Source organism: Hyperolius riggenbachi, chromosome 3 (assembly GCF_040937935.1).
Source record: "Hyperolius riggenbachi isolate aHypRig1 chromosome 3, aHypRig1.pri, whole genome shotgun sequence".
Classification (NCBI taxonomy): Eukaryota; Metazoa; Chordata; class Amphibia; order Anura; family Hyperoliidae; genus Hyperolius; species Hyperolius riggenbachi.
The window spans coordinates 148,758,271-148,781,714 of NC_090648.1; the positions used below are offsets into that span (position 1 = coordinate 148,758,271).

General features: G+C 41.4%; 1 protein-coding gene across 1 annotated transcript in view; it reads left to right on the forward strand.

The window, feature by feature from the left end:
- Positions 1 to 23,444, forward strand: part of ADAMTS17 (ADAM metallopeptidase with thrombospondin type 1 motif 17) — a 349,550-nt gene that overhangs the window by 176,223 nt on the left and 149,883 nt on the right. The window contains exons 9-12 of the mRNA XM_068273566.1: positions 4,638 to 4,778; positions 6,968 to 7,118; positions 17,422 to 17,523; positions 17,788 to 17,933. Of these exons, the coding sequence (XP_068129667.1) occupies positions 4,638 to 4,778; positions 6,968 to 7,118; positions 17,422 to 17,523; positions 17,788 to 17,933 (540 nt within the window). The remainder of the gene's footprint in view (positions 1 to 4,637; positions 4,779 to 6,967; positions 7,119 to 17,421; positions 17,524 to 17,787; positions 17,934 to 23,444) is intronic.

A 23,444-nucleotide genomic window follows, 5' to 3' on the forward strand; every position in this document is an offset into this window, starting at 1 on the left:
ACAGGAAATGAGGGGAAATGTCCCCAACTGAGACCAAGCCAAAGAAAATCCTGTCAAAGGTTATAACACGCCGCCCACTCATATCTGTATCCAAAAAAGGTTTTCGTTCACTTCCCTTTTACCATTGATAGAAAATGGTTGTCTTTACTATATGGGGTGGTAGAGGCCTCTTTGAATATATACACTGTAGTCTCCTGTTTTATTTCCAGTATATATTACTATACACCCATACATCTGGATTTAAATTACATCACTATTACCAAGTCAGACTCCACATCTTCCGTTGGCAAAAGAGAAATAATCCAATAAATTAGCAGTGTCTGAAATAAGTAGTTTGACCTCCATGTCTGATTGTATGTTCTCCAAAAACCCCAGAGGCTGCGCAGAGGGTAAGAGACTTCTATTACGACAAAATTTCCTCTAAGTGCAAAGTTGCCAAAGATAATAGATTCAGAGAACTCCGGAATACTTCTTGAGCGCATGCTGTTCAACCTCATGGCTAAAAATAGCAGAAATTACAGCTCAGTGAAATTAAAATTATACCCACATAAAAATCCCTTTCACCACTTAATTGCTTGGATGAGTAGTGTCACATGCTGCCTGCAAAAGATGCTGCTGGAGGTTAGAGAGGAGGCAAGCAGCGCAGGCGATGGCTTTTCCCTGTGGATTGCTGTCATTGGAATCCAATAAAAAAAAGTTGCCGTTCTAAAATTACATTTGCAATCTGCAGAAATTTGCACCTATGATTGCGATCTGTAATTGCTTATGAAGGAGCTACAGCTGCCATGAGTTTGCACTGACACCATCTGGTACCATGACTAATTCACAGTTCAATAAAATTACCCAGAATGCTGTTATTTTACCCTTCAGAGTGACGGGGTGAACCTGATACCCCGGAAATGGAGAGACCGGAATATCGTATGGAGCTGGGGGAAGCAAACGTCTGCAGTGTCAGAAGCAAAATCTGTAAGACGGTTTTCATACAAGCGTTATGTGTCGGCTTCCTCGCACTGTGAAATAGCTTCATATTTCCAGATGTCCGGTGACAAGAAGCTAGCCAAAAAAATCCATATTTTACAATATCACAGAGCAAGGCTGGGATATTATACGAGTTACAGCCAGGAAAATATGCTTGTTGCCTGTCTTAGCAATCCACATTGTGTGTCATAAAACCAGCAAAGTCGGTGTCACCTTTTTATGACAGTGTTTTATTGATTGCATTCCTGAAATAGAAGAAAGCTTGGCTGGCCATTGGCTGAATGGTTCCTGCTTCACTAGTAACCATAAAATGCCTATTACAGTACATGATATCTGATTATATAGCATTCCAGCTGTGCTAAATGACTTTTCTGCATGACAGGGGCTGCCTTCCCCTGCTAAGTATACCAATAATAGTGGATAATGGTCACCCACAGTCTGTGTGTGTATCAGAACCTAACCCTTGTCAGATCAGCACAATTTTTCTGTGTCTCCAACGTGAGGATCTGCCTGTCTGCCTGTTTGGATATGGATTATATAGGTAGGCCCTATAGACCAGGGATGTCAAACTGGTCCTTTGAGGGCCGAGGTCCTCACACATTTTTGACACAGCTCAAATTAATTGATGGGTCTAAATCGAAAGGTGTGGTCCATCAAGTAGAACACATTCCTCTCTTTCTCAGTCCATACTAAACACTGGCATGGATCTGGCCCTACAGGCCTGGAGTTCGATACCTGTGCTATAGATTGTGGGCAGCAGGTATACAGCACCTGTAGGTATAAGATTGTTGCCTGAAGAATTACCGGTAAGCAGTTTCCCATCTTTTCCTTTTCCTTATAGAGCATATATGTCAAACTCCGGCCTGTGGGCCAAATCTGGCCCTCAGAGCCATCAGATTTGACCCTCAGGAGTTTCCCTACTTTGCATTATGTTTGGCCCACTTAGGGCCACCAGAGAAGCTATATTGGAGGGTAATCCCTAGATCACCAGGGAAGCCAAATGGGGAGGGTGATAGTACTAGGTACCAGGGTCTTGCTCAGTTACCACGTCGGAACGTTTCCGAATTTCCCGAGCTGGCACAAAGTCTGCAGCATGTCACCATGACTTCTGCGGTGGTGGAAGTAATTGGAGTCCATGGGCGACGCAGGAATTTAATCGACCAGAGCACGGTGCGACATGCATGCGCAGACTGATGGAAATCCCACGGAATCCCAGTGACAATGTGTTGGTTAGATGGAGATTAGGTGGCTATGTGAATAGGTAATATTGTGGAGTGAATGCTGTAGATATTTACGACTAGGTGTGATGACAAAAGCGATGATCCAACCAATACAATAGATCAATTGGTGTGGATCTTTGAATGGATAAAAGGTGAAAGGTGCGTGATGAGGTGATGATATATTTGAGTGGACAGATCAAGTGATAAAGAAAAATCACGACTGATGAAATAGATTTGTTTTGTATATATATATATATATATATATATATATATATATATATATATATATATATATATATATATATATATATTATTCACTTTGCTCTGCTAAATTCACATTCGTCAACAATCAATACAATTAATTGATCACTGCCTCTCCACACATGTCTTTTTCACTCCGACACACAATTTTTGCATCATACAATAGTATGCTCTCTCTACCAATTGGGTGAATTAATTAATGACGTCTTCCAACCCAGCCCCTACATAACAAATCTATTTCATCAGGTGTGTGTGTGTGTGTGTGTGTGTGTGTGTGTGTGTGTGTGCGTGTGCGTGTGCGTGCGCGTGCGTGTATGTAAAAAGCCAGATACTTGCCTAAGGAGAGGGAAGGCTCTGGGCCCTAATGAGCCTTCCCTCTCCTCTCCCGGTGCTCTCGGTGGTTTCCCTGTTTGAGTTCCCTGCCGCGGGGGACTTTGGAAGTCTTAGTGCGCTGAGTCTTCATGAAAATAGGTGACTTTGTACTACGCATGCGCCAGAGAGGACGCTCGCGCATGCACAGTCTGGAGCGGCCCGTCTTCGGGAGCACTCGGGCTCTGGAAGACTTCAGAAGCCTCCCTTCAGCAGCGAAGACAGCAGCATTTGACAGAATTGGTCAAATGCTGCTACGGGGATCCTGTACTGGAACAGGCACCGGAGGGGAGTAGGAAGGCTCATTAGGACCCAGAGCCTTCTCTCTCCTTAGGTAAGTATGTGGCTTTTTTTTAAGCAGAGTTCCCAATGACTTTAAGGCTGCTTTCCCACCAAGACGTTGCATTTTAGGCGAGGTTATGGTTGCATAACGTGCCCCTAACGCAACGCCTGGTGGTGTTGGGGGAGGACGCCAGAGTGAGCTGCATTATGCAGCTCTTTGTGCGCACTGCGCAGTACAGACTGCGGAGACCACATGATCGTTCCGATCACGTGGTCTCCGTGGCTTCCACTCCGCATCACGTGGTCCCGCCAGCCAATCAGCGGCCGCTCCAGGAAGACAACACTGCAAGTGCAGTAAATATTAAGTAGCTATGTGCCTGGCTACATTAGCGGACTCTCCCCGCCTCCTCTCCGGCAGCATATATTAAAAAAAAAAAACATTACTGAGCATGTGCACACAGTCTAACGCGGCTAAAGCCGCATATAATGTACTGCATGCTGCACTTTCCCAGAATGTGCAGCGTTACAATGTAACGCAACGTGGGCACTGTGAACAGCCCATTGATTTTTCAATACTGTTCGTCACTCTGCGTCACAGGCTGCTCTAACATGGGACTTTAACGTCTCACTGTGAAAGCAGCCTAAAGCAATCTCTCTGGCAACACAGACTATCAGGTTGGGGCAATAGGGATATTAACTTGGGTTTCTGGAATAAGGATTGTCATTAACATTTGCCTGAACTGTTGATAGTCTGAGTGCTGGCCTAGTCCAGCTTCCATCCACTATTTTCACCTACTGGATTGTGGAAAGGATTTAGCCTGCAATCCTTGTGTGTTGATACTGTGGGATTAGGTTACATAATTATTTGTTTATTCAAGATTAAACTTCTCCTATTTAGAGCATGAGCTATATGTTCAAGTTTATCAATGGCAGCAGCATTGCCGTATATGTTGGTGTATAACATCCAGATTATTGGTGCTATGATCATATTGGTTGGTTTCAGTTATCCTCTGTGAGTGGTAATAATCCCTATTGCGCTCGCCCAGTCCATTTTGTACTATTAAAACTGTGTACCAATATTACTACTGCATATCTCGCAATACTATTGAAACCAGCCCTGTATGGTATTAAGGTATAATAATCTGGAGTCTATGATGCTATGTAATAATCTGAAGCAGAGCTGTGTTGTTATAAACACAGTGATTATTGTTTATAATCATATGAAACAATTTTGTTGAGCCTCTTTATTGACCCAATGCTAAAATTATTGAACATTGTTTAAAGAGAGTTTGAGTATCATTTACTGGTTTTTGTCCTTTTTGCTTGATTTAGATAAACACATATACTGGTATGTTTTACATGTATTATATAAAGAAACTAAAGTGGTCACCTAGACTGCATTTCTTTCATTGGCCAGAGAAAACTGTATTTGGCTTACATAATTTTGAAAATTACTATTTACATTGTTAAATAAGTCTGTATAACTAATGTTCAGAAGCTTATTATTTATGTCAATGTATTCCACAGCATGGGAATGAGCCACGATGATGATCATCCTTCCTGTGCAGGGCGTTCACACATAATGTCTGGCGAATGGATAAAAGGGCGGAGTCCCAGTGATCTCTTCTGGTCAACCTGCAGTCGTGATGAGCTGGAGAACTTCCTAAAGTGAGTGGCCAGTTTCAGCTTGATCAGAACAACTATCTCTGTATTCTCCGTTTCTTTTCTCCAATATCTTCTTGTCTTCGTTAACACCATGTAGTCTTTGACTGTATTAACAACATTTTGATGTGAGTACTTTGTATCATATAGTCAGTGGATGCAGCTCCCATTGTGTCTGGTGTGACAGAGGGGCATCTTCACATAAATCTATGTCATGCCTGGAAAATGTTTCTGTCACCAAGAGATCAACAGGATCAGCCATCGCACTGGAGCAATGTAGACCTTTGTGTCAGAAACCCTGCTTTAACTGAGCTCTGATTTCGAACTTCAACTGTACCCGCTTGTTTTCAAGGAGGGAACTGTAGCAGAGTTGGTCAAGTTACCTGTTTGATCACTCTTGCTGCAGTTCTCCACTCTGCTCTCCAGCCCCCTGACACTTCCTCTATCACAGTGGAAGTTCCCTCCTTGAACATACACTGGGATAGTTTTGCTTCTGTGTTCATTCATACCTAGTGTTGCTATTGTTACATTAATATAAATCTGCTACAGTTAGGTAAAGCAATTCCATTTTGAATGCATGCTGCTTTTCATGTAAGACTATAACCTTCTCACTCAGTATATCAAATTGTTGGACCAGTGTGTTAAATTACTTTAAATAGTGCCTGCAGTGGCATGGTGATCAGCACTCTTGTTATAGTAGTAGCAGTGGAGTATTGTACGGTGTTAGCCATCAGTAAAAGAAAGAAGTTTTGAAACAGGATGATATCATTTATTTGCTAACTTAGAAGAAAAGGAATAAAGGAAAATGAATAAGCTTTCAGCTATGAAGCCTTCCTCAGACTTGATTCCTGTAATCAAGTCTGAGGCAGGCTTCATAGCCAAAAGCTTACTCCTTTTCTTCTGAGTTAGCCAATAAGTGGTATCATCCTGTTTCAAAACTTCTTATGTTACAGTATTAAGAGTACTAGCTTAGATTCCTAAGACTCAACACTCTCTGCATGGAGTTTGTGTTCGTTTCCTCTGTGAAATCTATTTTCCTACCAAAACCCGAAAGCATACTAGTAGATTCACACACATGAGCAGGGCAGTTTGCTTAGCTGAGCAAGAGCTTAGAATTCTACAAGAGAAAATAGCTCTAAAACTGATAGTTCATTTAATGCTTTCATTTTACTCTGTGTGCAGAAAAACTCCACCCAGTGCCACATGATGGTGTGGGAGGAAGTAAATGTTGATTTAATAGCTATGCTTAATGGAAAGAAGGCCCCTATTGGGTCCATGCTTTTGAAATCATCAGTGTGCCATTGGGCATACTCCCAACTCAGTTCTGCTTTGTAGAATCCTGCCAATCCAGTTAATCTGTTGGCTACAGCCTGACACAGAGGTCTATAGTCCAAGGTCTAGGAAGACCAGCAGGAAGCTGTAAACTAAGTGTAGCTAGAACATTTACTATGGTGTTCAAACCAGGATGCAATAGAAGGGTCACCATTGTCTTCTCCTCAGTTACCTGAGATTGTGACATTCAGTCTGCCAAGTAATCAGCAGCCTGTCACAACCCTCTGTCATAGGGAGCTGCTCTAGTTGGCTGTCAGCAGATATCATGGCGACTGCCAGCAGATCCAGCCTGGTACTTACACAACATAAACAATCGTTTGTTTATGCTCCGACACAAGCAACATCATGTAAATCTCAGGAACACGTTGCCATTAGTGCAATCCCATTTTACCACAAACGTCGTGCCTGCTGCATTTTTCTTCGGTTTGTGTTAATGTCAATGGGAGGACAAGAAGATTGCACTCCAAATGCAGTGCTATGTGATTTTCCTGCGACTTCCTTACTTTTTCTCCCCAACTAATCGTGTTAAATTACAAACACAATTGCACCATCCAAACGGAAGATCGCACAAAAGCTGTATTAACATACACACACAAAAAAGTCAATTTGTAGTGGAGAATGAGTCTTAATGTTTTTCAAGTATTTCTCAAGCAAGCAAACCTTTCTGGGAGAATGTTCACTAACGTTCCCTGAGGTGCGGAGGGGTTAATCCTTTCCTAATTACAGAATAGTTGCTCATTCTAATGAAAAGTCAAGGTATCTTTCACTGTTGAATGTAGAACTTGTGGAATACATTTCCTAATGCAGAAAAACTCGGTCTTATTGTGTTACACTGAGCCTCAGACTGTTTGAATTTTGTGCAGGTCCAAGGTGAGCTCATGTCTGCTGGTGACAGACCCTCGCAGTCATCATGCTGTCAGGCTTCCCCATAAATTGCCTGGGATGCATTATAGTGCCAGCGAGCAGTGCCAGATCCTCTTTGGAAGTAATGCCACCTTCTGCAAAAATATGGAGGTAAGAGAATGCCTGGAGGCCCATTGTGACTGCTGCTATGATGATGTCACCGTCATTTGCTTATTTCTTTTTCTTATAAACAAGTACATTTTAACTACGTGTATGACTAGCTGTCATATAGTCTCATTGTGTTGGTTTGCTTCAGGTGATTACTATTCCTTCTAAATTTCAAAACATTCTGGGGTGAGCAAACCCTCTCTAAAATCTATGTATTCGGGCTCGTTCACACTAAGGACGTTTTTGTCCTTTTTTCAAGCACATGCGATTTTCAAAATCGCCCTAAAAACGCCTGTGCAATGATTCCCTACGAGAGAGTTCATTTACAGAGTTCAGCAAAGCGCTGCCTGTACATTTTTTGAGGCGATTCCGCCTCAATGGAAGGTATAGGAAAAATGCAAAATGCTCAAAAAACACTTTGTGCAGCGATTGCGTTTGAGTTTTTAAGAATAAATACATTGTATTTATTATTTTCCGGGTCAAAGAGTTTACTTCCTGACTTGCGTCAGAGAGTGAATTACAAAACCGTTCTGGAAAAGCGATTTTAACAAAATTGCACCGCCCACCCAAACACCGGGAATCACAAAAAAAGAATTGCTTCAAAAAATGCCTAACGCGATTGGAACGCAATGTGAACAAGGCCTAACTGTTTGTGTATTCAGTGTAGTAGAGACATAAGTAGAATTGTACAGGTAACGCAGACATAGAACTAAAGGTGACCATTAACAGTACAATTGTGCAGTGAAGCGGTCGCCACTGTTATCGATCAGAAAGATCAGTCGTTCCAGTTAATGGATGAATTCCCGTTACCCAATTTGATCAGATTAATGGAATTGATCAATTTTACTGATCGATCCCATCATTCTGATTGGATTGGTTAGAGGGGATTTGGCCGTTAATAGGCATGACCAATGTTTCCGATCGATTACCTCGGTGACCCCTCCGTGGACTTGTACTGTTATTGGGCACCACTAAAAGGTGGGCATACACTATTATATTTTTACTCAATTTTGCAAGTGATTAGTGTCTAGGGGCCCACTTACACTGTGCATGGCATGTGCCTTGGGACATACGACAGTATATGTAAAAATGAATGGTCCACGTTAAAGTTTGAAGGTTCCCATAGACATAGTATGGCTGACAACGGGGTCAATATTGTTTAATTCATCTGCTAAGCTAAATGAACAGTCTTTCATACAGCCCACAGTTCACTTTTCTTGGCTCAAATCTCTATGCCCCGGGGTGACTTCTTTCCAACCAAGTATAATCCATATGTCACATGCCCATGGAAGAGCTCCATTCACTGTACACCACTGGACAGAATATGTTTGCTGAAACAGGGGCAATAGGCCTTATTACAGCAGCCATGGCACTGCAGAGTCTCTAAGCTAGTTTGCTGACTGTACGTTAGCCACAGGTGCTTACCGGCCTACAACCTCCATACTAAAGTTATAGGTCTATGGCCACCTTCTGTCTAGGCAAACAGATAAAAAAGGTAGTAGAAATGTATATTTATGTACCAAAAAACTTAACTATTTAACTATTACTTCTACTTAACTATTCAGTTATGTTGTGATTCAAACAAAACTGCCAGATACCATAGCCAGGTCAGTGATCTCACTTCTGCCACGGATGCAGCCATCTTCCTTCTCAATATAAAGCTTCAAACTGTAGGTTAATGTCACCTGAAATAAACATGTTATTCCGTTTTGGTGACAGTTTACTGTCTGTACAGCCATACACCATTCTCTGTTGCTTCATCTACACCACTTGGCTCTGGTAGAATGATGTAGCCAGTTGCTATGGTATCACATCAGGGCATCTTTATGGCCATCATCTCCCCTCTTTTCTCCATGGGACAGTACAGTCTTTGCATGGATCGCTGACAGACTGTCAATCAAAGGGATTAAAATAAATCACATTGGGAAGCAGTTATTGATGATATAGGCATAGCTAATGCAGTTCTGGTTCTTGGTTCTTGTCTCAAGTTACTTAGGCTCAGTTCTCACTTGCCAGAGTGGGTACATATCCACATAGTACATATGCTCTTTGCAGCTCGGGGATACATTGCAGTGCCTGCTGTACTGGGGAGCAGATGAATTCTGTGGGATGAATGGCAGTACATCCGCTTTCTGATACCCATCGTAACAGATGTGTGTGAACAGACCCTTAGGAAAGCATGTCAATTAGTCTGCTGCTTTCTGCTCCAGTAAACAGTTTGGCATGGGTACTAGTGGGAACTAATCTCTTAACCAATCCAATTGAAATAATGAAATCAATCCGATTTTGGATCGATCCCATCAGTAAGATTGGTTGGGAGATTTTCTTTCCTCCATTATTGGTCCCGAATTATAATTTCCAATCGATCATACAAATGATCGGAAATTAACAATCGTTCAGAGAATCGTATTATTAATGGCCACCTTTAGGGCCTGTACACACTGCTGCGCTTGCGCTGCGTTTTTAAAAACGCATGCGTTTTTAAAATCGCAAGGTCTTTTGAAAAAGAATGAAAATCGTGATGACTTGTACACACTGGTGTGATGCGTTTTTAGAAAACCGCAATCGCAGTGCCTGCTGCGCTTTTTTAAGCGCAGCGCTTGAAAAACGCATTAAAAACGCATGCGTTTGCGAAATTTCCTGATTCCTGTTGAAATGTAAACTAGAAAAAAAACAAAGGATTCTTTAGCCAATCAGCAATTACAAGAAAAACGCAAACGCATCAAAAACGCATACGATGCGTTTTTAAAACTACATGCACTTGCGATTTTAAAAACGCATGCGCTTGCGATTTTGCTTGCGTTTTTCAGTGTGTACAGGCCCTTAGGCTTCATACTCACCTGAAGAAGCAGTAGAGTGTTGTACCGTGTTAGCCATCAGTAAAAGCAAGGAGATTTGATTTTGAATCAGGATGATACCATTTATTGGCTAACTTAAAGATGAGTAAGCAGTGAAATGAATAGTCACTGTCACTATTCATTTCATTTGCTTTCATGTTCTGGTTTCAAATGCCACAATTCTCTTTAGCTTAGAATTAATGGTGCATGTAACCAGCCCAGTTACAATTTGAACTTGGAATTTACGATGTCTCCCCATCACCAGAGTCTACTTTATGTTATGTTGAGGGAACTGTTGATCTTATCAATTTAGCCAGGATGCCTGGGAAAGCTTCCTGAGTAACAGTTAAGGCATCTAATTACATTTATGTTTGCTAAAGAATGTTTCTCCTCTGTATGTCAGTGTATATAAGCTGTGTTTTTCAGTTTTGGTCAGGAACCAGTCTGACGAAGGCTTTTTATAAGCCGAAAGCTCACTGTTTACTCATCTCTAAGTTAGCCAATAAATGGTATCATCCTGATTCATACTCACCTGAAGATTTCTTGCCGAACTCTATTGCCCAAGAGATTGAATACTGAGCTCTGTCGCCCACGGGGTTAAATACCGAGCTCTGTCGCTCAAGGGATTAATCAAATGCCGAATTTGAGCACATGCTACAGAGCGGTTTCCGGCTGGCAAGGGAGCGGTGAGAACAATGCCATCAGGTGTTGCTAAAGATTCGGCATGGGAGATCTTTAGCAATCGTCCTGCGGCGACTGTACCCACACGCCGATATCAGAACGATCCTTCGTTAATCATTCATTACCAGCGATTTTGTTGTTCTATGTATATGAGTCTTTAATCATATTACTTGACACCTATGAATACAATTATATGGGGTTTTTTTTAAACCTATTGCATACAAGCAGTCTCTGGCCCCTTAAGGACCAGAGACTGCTGGTACTTGAAAATGGGGCTTACTGACGAATCGATACACGAACTCACCGCTCTCGATGCTCACCCTTCGCCGCATGCCTCTCGCTCTGTGAACCGGTCAGGAGCTTATTTCATTGGCTCCTGAGTCTGTCATCAATGTAAGTCAATGTGATTGTCTCAAAGTGATAACAGCTTCAAGAGCCAATGACAGCAAAGCGAAGGGCCTGCAGCAACAGCGTCAGGTCCACACGGTGTGGTAATTGAAATCTATGCCCTGGCAGGAATAAGCAGCCACAAACCGGGCATAGATTTCAATTACTGTGGTCCGGGAGCAGTTAAGATAGCACAGCGTCTTGCAGCACTGTTGTTTTAGGCTACCATAGATTTCAAACCTCATTTAAAAAGAAACTGATTGAAATAACAAACCCTGCAGTAAGGCCTAAAGTGGTCCACTTTAAATGGTCTGTTAAAAACTGTGATTGAAATGGCGGCTCAGTGTTCCCCTAAAACTCCGTTTGTCAAGTAATGCCTATAGGCAGGATCAGAAGTTTAACCAGTGTTTACCAGAACTGACTCTGTACATGCCAGATGTGTTGATGTTAATTAGAAATTTCTGCTCTGTACACAAGTGTTGGGGATCTGAAATGCTGCGCGGCCGCAGGAAACATAGATACAATTACTTGCTTTCCCTGTAATTGCTTCCTGCAATGTGTTTTGCATTTACCCTCCTACGTCACATTCACAGGCCCATGTGCCATGGAATTCTGGTATTTTGTAATTAAAGATCTCAGCAGTTTTTAAAGGTAAATTGTCCAGCGAAGTTATGCTCATCACTGGTATTTGCTTGGAAGACTGAGCAATAAAAGAAACACTCAATACTTTGATGGGAGCGAAATTTGTTCTCGTGAATTCTTGCTCTGGATTCTGGGCATATGCAGTTGGATCTGAGCAGTGAAGCAAATGATTTGTCTTTCCTTATGTACTTCCTTCATCAGATTTTGTGCATCTTGGGCAAACTCCTTGTTGTAGTCTGTTAAGTTAGAGGGGCTAGATTTCAATTTTTGGAGCGTTGTTAGTGGCAGCCATTCATGATCGGCTCTTGTAAAAATCTAGTGTCAGTACAGATGCCACACAATGGCCTCAATTCTAGTAGCTATGTGCGGTATTTTCCTTTTTTTTTTTTTTTTTTTTTTTTTTTTTTAGCAATTCTAAAAGATTTTTCTGCATTTCTGAACGAGAGGTAAAACATAAAGTGAGGTAAAACATGAGGTATTTCAGCGGTCTTTGGAAGATTTTTTTTCTAGGGGGGAAGGTGTAATTGATTATGTAGCAACCTATGAAGGTAAATTTATAGGCAACCCATATAAAAAATACTAAATATTAAATAATACTAAAATCTACTATTATTTTCAATTACACAGCCTGAATAGGAACGACACTATAACAGCAATAGGAACTCCACTAAAAACTGCAAGATGCATACAAATTGACTTTACCTCCAGGTACAGGCAGGTCTTAAACTGATCGGTAAATTCTATGCAACCATGCCCCCTAATTTCCATGAGAATAGCTATTTCTGGTAAAATGAATGCAAATTACCTCACAAATTACCTCATAATGTACTGCATGATGTAAAACATGACTGAAACCTACCAGAATTGCTAAATGTCATTACCTCATGAGGTAAACTACTGTACATGAGGTAATTTGTTTGAAAACCCTAACAGAATTGAGGCCAGTGTAGTTTATCCATATGTTAGAGACTAGTCAAATATGAACAAGCACTATTGTATCCAATTGTTTTTCCTGCCACTGGTACTTCTCATTAATCCACCACTTGTCTGCCCTCCTTATCACTCCACAGAGCATAATAGGTTGCTCAGCTGCAAACAAGACCCGACTCATGTCTGTACTGCAGCCAATCTCAAACCTGTCATCCAGAATGATAGCCCACGACCTTCTTAGACAACAGTTTGTTACATTCACCTGCACCTGATCCGTTAATAAGCTCCTAAGCATTACTTTTGTATTTATACTTAAGTGTGCTTAAAATGAGGCCCAGATCAGCATGCAATATACTTTTTTTATAGTTTAAAATACTGACCTGTCATCCCCAATTAGTACAGTATAAGAGGCCTCTCTGTGCTTATACTGATAGAAAACTAACTAGTGTTTTCTTATTATTATTATTATTATTATTATTAATAATAATATTATTATCTGTTATTTCCACTACTTTGTAAGTGCTCCCACTTCTGCCCGTCTGTAAATTGATCCTTTGTACTCTTTATCATTACTTTGCAGATGTTATCAGCACTTCAGTAAGTGATGAATATGATATGGAGCACAGACTAGTTATGAGTCCTTTTTGCAATGTTAACAGTAGAAGCAGTGGCGTAGCTAAGGAGCTGTGGGCCCCGATGCAAGTTTTACATGGGGCCCCCCAAGCACTCTATACATAACAATTGATACGGCATGCCAAAACCTGCCAATGGCAACTACAGTGTCAGAGGTGCAAGAAGAGGCTGGGAAACAATTTGTTAGTGATTACTACTATTCACAGCATCTATAGAAATGATTATTATGAGCACAGGACCAATAGAGAGGTAATAATGTAGATGAGGGAGAGCCCTTCGGGGCCCCTCTGGCTCAAGGGCCCCGATGCGGTCGCTACCTCTGCACCCCCTATTGCTACGCCCCTGAGTAGAAGTTTCATGCCTGTGGATTAAAAAGTACAACTGAAGAGAGAGGGATATGGAGGCTGCCATATTTGTTTCCTTTTAAACAATACCAGTTGCCTGACAGTCCTGCTGATCTCTTTGGCTGCAGTAGTGTTTGAATCACACACTTGAAACAAGCATGCAGCTAATCCAGTCATACTTCAGTCAGAGCACATGATCTGCATGCTTGTTAAGGGGCTGTGGCTAATGCTTCATACACACTTGAGTCTTTGGAAAAGGCAAGATTACAGACCAATCTTACCACCCTTCATGTAGTATGAGAGCCATACCTACACAGTCTATTCTATGGAGCTGCACTCCCCATCAGATAAAATCTTTGCAAGATGCTGCACACAAAGATGCCCGTACACACTCAAAAGATCATTATCTGCAAAAGATCTGTTCCTGCAAAATATCCATTCCTGCAAAATGCATTCATAGTCTATGAGATCTGCAGATCATCATACACACTTGGTTTAACAGACAATCATCTGCAGATTATCTGCAGATCAGATCCACCAGGATGGATTTTCAGATCTGCAGATGATTGCCAGATATGCAGATGAAGTCTGTTAAACCAAGTGTGTATGATGATCTGCAGATCTCATAGACTATGAATGCATTTTGCAGGAATGGATATTTTGCAGGAACAGATCTTTTGCAGATACTGATCTGTTGCATGTGTACAGCGGTCTTTGTGTGCAGCATCTTGCAAAGATTTTATCTGATGGGGAGTGCAGCTCCATAGAATAGACTGTGTAGAGTATGTCTCTCATACTACATGAAGGGTGGTAAGATTGGTCTGTGATCTTGCCTTTTCCAAAGACTTTTATCTCAAGTGTGTATGAAGCATAAGTGTATTAGCGGCAGCTCAGCAAGCCAGCTGGGCAATCTGCATTGCTTAAAAGGAAATAAATATGGCAGCTTCCATACCTCTCTCAGTTCAGATGTCCTTTAAAACAGAACTAAATTCAGTAACGGAAGTTTGCTGCATTGTTGATCAGAGCTTTACTTTAAGCACACTTTAAAGCCCCGTACACATGTACAAGACGTACCGCGTGACAGGGATCAGGACTTGATCCCTCAGCCGATGGGGCAGAGCCAAGGCTGTACAGATGCATGACTAGCGACACATTTTGTTGCTATAGAGTGTAAGGCAATGGAGCGGCACATGAAAAGTGTCACAAAGTGGGCCGGGTGAGTGGGGAGAACAATGTCCTTTCCAACACTCGCTGAGTCGGGCAACCAGGCGGATCGCTCGCCGACACGTGAAGGGAGATCGAGGGCCACTGTACACATGCTAGATTCTCGGCAGAATCGGTGGTTGTCGACAGCCTTGTCCAAATTCAATATATCATGTGTATGTAGCTTAAAAGAGAACTGTAACAAGAGGGATTTGAAGCCCGCCATATGTATTTCCTTTTAGGCAATACCTGTTGCCTATCTATCCTGCTGGTTCTTTGCCTCTAATGGTTTTAGCCATAGACCCTGAACAAGCATGCAGAAGATCAGGTGTTTCTGACATTAAGATTAGGTGCTTGCTTATTCATGGTGTTATTCGGATACTACTGCATCTAAATACATCAGCAGGGCTACTAGGCAACTGGTATTGTTTAAAAGGAAATAAATATGGCAGCCTCCATAGTCTTCTCACTACAGTTGTCCTTTAAGCGTAAGTATGCCAACACTTTAAATTTGATTTTTAATCCAGCTGCTACAAAACATTGCATAATGCTGGGTTTGAGCTGTTTCTGAGTTGTATTCATCCCAAATTGGCAACACACTATTATGTTTTTTTTTTTTTAAATCACTGTTTTTTATTAAGTTTGTATTAGATCATACAATACAACACATTATACAAGAACAGTAAAATCTGTTCCTCCAAGTGCAAGGATATTTCACATGGCGTAACAAAACAAGGTGACATTGGAGCACAATGCTGTAGGGCAATGCATGTCCCCCTCCCCAACACAACTTCACATACTATGTTTGGCACTAACAGTCATTTTGTTCAAAACCCAGAATTTAGGAGAGAGTATCCTTGCATATTATAAGAATTTCTCTCTTAATAATGTATGACTTAAGTTGTATTAACGAGTTGAGAATGACTAGAAATGGAGATGGAATATGTTTCTTTTGCAAACCCCAGTAAACGTTGTTTCAGGATAAAGCAATTGTCCATATACCATTATTCACCCTGCCACACTTACCCTCCTCTGACACAAGTGTCCGGAAATTTCCCAGTACAGCGTAAATATCTGCTCACCTTCTCGCCAGGTACGTAGAGCATTTTGGGTCTCCTGTGTGCATCTACCTGGGGGTGGAGCAGCAGCGCTGATGCGGTAATCTAAACGCTGGCCAAGCCAGTACAATGTGCTGTTTGGTCATTATAGCTATGACGTGCCTCCAATCTGATATGTTGGCAGTTATTCTTCCAGCAACCCTCACCAGTCCGGCCTCTCAGTCTCGCAGTCCTGCCCATCAGTTGTGCTAGTCTTGCCTGTCAATCTCACCTCTCCTGTTCTACCTCTCCGACACTGCAGGGTTCGCTCCTCCTATTCTTTTCTTTATCAGTAAGACATTCCTAGAGGTTACCACCTGGTGGCTCCAGGTAGCAAAGAAGGCCAACATCCACTAGAGGTGGGGACCCACCATTTCTTGCAGGGTGCTCTGGTGAATATAGCCTCCATGCCCTGGGAGAGCGTCCCTGACAAAGTCTTACTCCTGATAAAAATATTTTTGAAAGTGGTCGGAACCTCTTTTGGATTACTGTCATATGTCCCAATCTGTGAGAATTTCAGGCACTTTTTCCCATTCAGGAAGGGGGGAAATCTCTCCAATAGAGACAGCTACAAAATAAAACATTTACTTGAGTGCTTTTACTGTTGTACCTCATTTCCTTTTCCTGGGAAAACAAGTTTTCAAACGAAAGCTCCATAAGTATCCCAGGGACTGGATAACCTCTCTAATCAGAATCAGAGGGGGGGGGGGGGGGGGCTGTGTGGCTGATATTGTGGTGAATCCCCTCCCACAGTGTGATGTCATGACCATGGTCCTGACAGTTTGCTTTCTGAGAACCTCATTGCACTGTGGAAAAATAATGACTTTTTCCAACTGCCAAGTGAGCAATATCTCCCACTCTGCATAGAACTCTCAGTATGAACATTCCGTACAGATCACCTGGCAGAACTAAAGATGTCACCACCTGTGATAAATTGCAGAATGTAAATAAATATTGTAGAAAAAAGCAGTTTTATTCATTATGTCATTTTCACTACAGTCCCTCTTTAAAGAGACGTGAAGCGAAAAAAAATATGATATGATTTGTATGTGTAGTACAGCTAAGAAATAAAACATTAACCCTCCTGGCGGTCAATTAAAACCGCCAGGGGGCAGCGCAGCACTATTTTTTAAATTTTTTTTGTTAACCCTGTAGCTAGCCTAGCGCTAGCTACATGACAGCCGCTGTGCAGCGGCATCCCCCCACCCTCTTCGATCGTCTCCGGCGATCAAGCCCGTCCGGAAATCCCGTTCTGAACGGGATTTCCATTAGGGCTTCCCCTGTCGCCATGGCAACAGGCGGGATGACGTCACCAAAAAACAAAAAAACTATATAAATGAAAATAAAAATATGAGGATATTTTCTTTGCTACTAATCTTCTAGTAATTATCCGTTCTACACAACCAATTAATTATATCATACTTTTTTTTCCCTTCTGTGTCTCTTTAAGTAGAAAGCTATGGGGATGTTTTCTCTATGCCAGTAATAGTACTGAGTATAATAGTCATAAAATAATAAGAAGATTATTTTGTTATCTGTCTTTTCACCTAAGCATCTGATGTGTGCTGGTTTGTGGTGTCTGGTGGAAGGAGATGCCTCTTGTAAAACCAAACTGGACCCACCACTGGATGGAACAGAATGTGGAGCAGACAAGGTGAGCAGATGACTTTACTGAATATGTAACAAATAATGTGCTGTTGCTCCTTTCCTGTCAATATCTGCTTTATTTGTCCCCTCCTGCTACTATTAGTTTACTGCTTACATACACTGTAAAATGTATAAATAATTAGGAACATAGAATGTGTTCTATATTGCATGTACCATAGATGGCATGTGGGTGAGACACAGCACACTCTTGTACCTCGTTTGCATGTAACAATGGGGACAGTCATGTCAGCTCTCAGAGTTTGTATTGCAGTGGTGTCGGGCTGGAGAGTGTGTAAGCAAGACCCCAATTCCCCAGCATGTGGACGGAGACTGGAGTGCCTGGAGCTCCTGGAGTATGTGCAGCCGTACGTGTGGAACTGGAGCACGCTTCAGGCAGAGAAAATGTGACAATCCACCGTGAGTCCATACAATCCATTGCAGGGAGACAGAACAGAAATGTGCTATTTTCTATTCTATACTATTTCCTTTTCAACTCTTTCTGCTCTCCACTAAATGCACAGTTGATGGCAGTTGATGTTGATCATCTACATGTTGTAATTGTTCAAACTACCCTAAACTAATGAAAGGCAACATTTAATTGGTCGCTACAGATTGCTCTCCATCATATACATACCAGCCTGTGAAATATGTTGGTATGTGTGTTGTATTGTGCTAATTCTTTGTGTTACCCCTTCTCTCGTATCATGCACTATTCTCTTATTTATGTCACTTTATTTGTGACATCTGGAGCAAAATTTGTTGAACAGTTCTTTTTGCAGTCATGAATTTTGTGCCTTTCACAGTCTCTTCTAAGGGGCAAAAAACGCTCACTTCTGTAGCTAGCAGTTCCTATCTAATCCAGCTTCAGCGCTTTAAGAGGAACTTTAACACAGGAGTGAACTTCATTCCAATCAATAGCTGATACGCCCTTTCCCATGATGAATATTTTCCTTTTCTCAAATAGCGCATCAGCGACATCTGTATGTCTGACATTGTGGTGAAACCCCTCACACAGGGTGAGGTCAGGAGCATGGTCCTGACCCTTTCCTGTCTGTGAACCTCGTGGCATTGTGGGAAATAACAGCTATTTCCAAGTGCCAAGCAAGTAGCATCTCCCTCTGTGCATATATTTCTTATTACACAAATATTCCATAGACATCACTTTCCAGGACTGAAGATGCTACCACCTATGATAAATTTCAGAACATAGATCAGAGTGAGGAAAGATTTTACAATGGGCAAACACTTAATTAATAATTTGTAAATTAATATTGTTACGAACCCTATCTTTTTACTATTATGTTATTTTCACTACAGTTCCTCTTTTAGTTGTGCTATCTGCCTCTGAAGAAACACCTGATTGTCAGCTTGCTAAGGGCTCTTTCACATTAGGGCAGATTTTCTGCGTTTCAACGCAAAGGATAAAGTTTGCGTTACCCAAGGTGAAATGAAAGTCCATAGACTTTCATTTTAGCTTTCACATATAACGCAGCCTTTTTGTGCGTTGCGTTCCACTGCACCCAGGCGCAGTTTTTTGGCCAACGCTAGCTTTATGCGTTACAATGTTAGTCAATGTAAAACGCACACTATGCGCGTTTTTAATCCGTTAACGCAGGCAATCAGTCCCAGAATGCAACAGAGGAACAATGTAGAAAGTTGACAACTAAAAGAAAAAAAAATTACCTGCGTTTTTCTATGTGCAGTAACGGATTGAAAACGGATTAAAAACGCACACTCACTGCAGTGCAACGCATATCAAAACGCAGTAAAAGGCATACAACAAAACGTATGCTTTGAGCGTTCTCCAACGCAAGCTCTGATGTGAAAGAGCCCTAATGCTTTACTGGGCTGCTGCAAAACAAATAAAGGAAACCACACATCTGCATTTTCTGGTTGACACTGGTAGCTTTTGTCATTCAGGGTGGAAACCCCGCTCATTGGGGGAAATTTATCTAAACCAATGCAAAGCAACTGAAACAAAACTGGCCAAAAACATGTTTAGAGCAATAATTCTGATTGGTCCTCTGAGCAACTGCTTCACTTATGCAACAAAAAAAGCTCCCTTCAGAGGGAGTAGTTGGGCCTTTTAGTATGTTTCCCCAGTTGTACAGGCCATTAAGCTGACAGTATGGTGTTAGGTAGACTGATATAATAATACTGTTTAAAAACCTGGCAAAACAGGCAAACTTTAGGGGATGGGGAGAGGGGTGCTCTGCTTGGGGCTGTCCTTAAATATATTTTGGATGGGACCTTGCAATAGATGATGGGGTGACAGATTAAAGCTATACTTTATGAGATTTTTCAGACATTATTTCAAATGTGATACCTTTGTGTTTTATCTTTAGAGATGGTAAGATCCATAGTTTGACCTTGCTGCCAGCACAGTAAATATTGTGTGCCTAACTTTTCTTATTACTACACGTGATTACCCCTCTAGTGTTGCAGTGTTTCCTGCTTTGTGCACCCCTTTTCACATGCAGGAAGCATTACTAGGCGTGTTGTACTTTACAAGGATCACTAAAATGTACTTCTTAAAAACCTCTGTTAGAACAACTGGGCCCTTTCAGACATTCATATCTAGTTGCAAACTGAAATGTAAAGATAATTGTACATAACATTTAATTACAAATGAACTGGTTTCTTGAGCTGATATTTGAAATGTGTACAAACTTGAGAAATTTGTTTCTGCCTGCCCACCATGGTGGGGTATGGTTGAAACTGCTTTGCATTGTGTAAGGAAGAGATAGTAGAGGTCAGATGCCTCCAAGGTACTACAGAAGAAAAAATACTGTTAGTCCTTCTAAGATCCTCCTTACACCTTAAGGAATTCAGAAGGTTGCTAAGAAAATGCGACAACTGTCTCCATCTCAGGAAGTCCATTGAAAAGCTATCACACCTGACTCTACAATTACCCAGATGGGCCAAGTCAGAGTGTAACATCACAAAACAATGATTTTACCTTATATAGGCCAGTTTGGGAGGGACAATTTAGATTTTCCAGGTCCGGTCAGTAACATAAAAGGAGAGTTTTACCATCCAGATACAATTAATTGTCTACCTCTTGCCGCACCTTAATGTGTTACTCTGCTACAGAATAAATGTAAACATTTTTTCCCATAGGATGTTTAAGGAGGCAGTAGTTTAGAAATATGAGTAATACGCAGTCTTAAACACTGCACTTGTAGCACATTCAGCCACTCTCATCAAGTGATTAAAGTTTTTATAGAGTTTTATATTAGGTATGCCAAGGCCTTTATCTATCTTGAATCTGTAAAGAAATGTAGTGTTCTCTAAAAGGTTTGGAGCCACAAACATACAGTACTTTTTAAAACACTTCTTACAGCAGTTAGGCTACTTGCACACCAAGACGTTGCGTTAGGTGCTACGTTAAAGAGAAACTCCAACCTAGAATTGAACTTTATCCCAATCAGTAGCTGATACCCCCTTTTACATGAGAAATATAATGCTTTTCACAAACAGACCATCAGGGGGCGGTGTATGACCTATTTTGTGCTGAAACCCCTCCCACAAGAAGCTCTGGGACCGCGGTACTCTGGGCAAACTGCCACAATGTAACAATGTTCACAGACAGGAAATAGCTGTTTACAGCTGTCTCTAACAGCCAAAACAGCTAGGAGCCGCTACATAACCTGCCCACAGTAAAAATGTCACCATGTAATAAATGTCAGAATGTAAATCGGGGAGAGGAAAGATTTTACAATGAGCAAACACTGACTAAATCATTTATACATAATTATGGTAAAAAATGAAGCACTTTTTTTACTACATTATTTTCACTGGAGTTCCTCTTTAAGGTCGCATAACGTGCACCTAACGCAAGGCCTGGTGCTCTTCGATGTGGACGTCAGAGTGAGCCGCGTTGTGCAGCTCACTCTGGCGTCCGTGATGCCGTGATGCGTACTCTTGGACGCACGCGGCATCAAGTGGTCCCGCCGGCCAATCGCCGCACAGAGCGGCCGCACCAGGAAGTAAACACTGCACGTCACAACGTGCAGTGAATATTAATTAACCATGTGCCTGGCCGCTCTCCGCTCCTCCCCAACATGACTGCGCATGTGCAAACAGTCGACCGCGGCTTAAGCCACTGTAACGCCGTAGCATGCTGCACTTTCGGAAGAACGTGCAGCGTTACATGTAACGCAACGTGGGCAGTGTGAACAGCCCACTTGTGTTACATTGCTGTGCGTTGGGGGAGCGTTACAGGCTGCACTAACATGCGCCTGTAACGTCCCTGTGTGTAAGCAGCCTTAAAGAAAGAAGACTACATCTATAAAGATTAACTGCATATAAATTTAGATCCTAGGAAAGAAATTAATTTTTATTATATTTTTCCTTCCAAGCAAGGTACTTTGAAGGAGGGACCATTCTATAGATCCATAGTTACTTTTTGCAAGCATGACAGGAAGTTTTGGTAGAAAAAGTGAGTTATGGTTTTACATATTTTCATTTTTAGATATTTCTGAGTCAGAAAAGGTGTCAGAAAAGGAATGACAAAAAAGGAATCTTCAACCTTATTTTGCTCACTACTGTCGAGCAAAAATATTAATTTCAAAACAATCTCATAGACCTTTTGATTATGTTATGGTGGGGCTATTTTAGGAGAGTCCAAAGACCTCTCCTGAATCTGGTCCAATATTCCTTTGATGCTTTGATTTCTCCTGAACCTCTGTAAAAGAGTTTCAAGAAGGAGCACACGTTAGAGCAGAGACAAGGTAGCTCTGATGGATACCATTGTAGTCTTAAATGGGACCTCATTGACTCTATGTAGAAGGGCAGGAGGTAATAGCCATTATTTTGCAGTTTTCCATGCTTCAGCCTGGTAAATGTAGACAAAGTAAACTTTCTCTTTTTATATTCGATTTACACTGCCACTTGGAAACTTGAACCAATCTTCTAATATGCACCTTGCCCATTTCTTTCCTTTTGAACTGCTTTTCTCCACTTGTGTTTTCCCCTGTCTCTTCAAATATGCAGCCTTACTTCCCATATTCAGTAATTTAGCCATCTCCCCATTCTGCCAAGTGCTTCCATACTCACTGTATGTCTCATCTACCATAGACTATCTCTGTTTATTACTTCTTGAGTCTTCACTGTGATTCTGGATTTTGTATACTAAAATGGAAGTCCATCCACAGTAGAAGCAAGCAACTTCCTCAAAGCTAAATCAAAAGTTGACTTTTCCTGCTCCTTCTTGTGACCATCTTTTACTACTCAGACCCTGACACTTAATAGGAACTAGGTGCATTTCCGTCTCATGACTCTCCCAACACTTATTGTGCTACAAATTAATTTACAGTAGTGCCTCTTCATCTACCGTTTCATTGCCTGTTGGAGTCCCTCATGGCTCAGTCCTTGGTTCCATCCCCATCTTTTTCTATACCACGATTATGGCAAACTTATGTGCTAATAACACTGCATGATGAAAGCTAACTATTCAAGCCTTACTTCTCTTACTTTTTGATAAACACTGTTTTACACTGCCTGTCAATCATTTTCTTATGGTCTCATAAGTGCCTAAAATTTAATTTTCTTAAAACTGATGAAATCGTTTTATATTGTTTGCTTTCATACTTTTAAATCATCCTGCCAAATTTGATTCCATCTTTACCACAAGCCCTCAAACTTACCCCTTCAGAAATCTTCGTCCTATATTCTGCTTTGCTTTAACAATATATTACTCCACACTCCTATCTCCCCTGTCTACTGAGATCTGTGTTTACTTACTTCTTACCTTGTAAAATTGTTTGATTTGGTCCTCTTTTATTTTTCTAAGTAATGTCTGCAAGTCTGTAGCTTGGAACTATTATTTTATTGTACAATGTTGTGTGACATGTTGGAATCCTTCACGCAGAAGATGATAATAGTTATGATAATTCTGATAGTGAAAAACAAGAGCACCTTGTATAG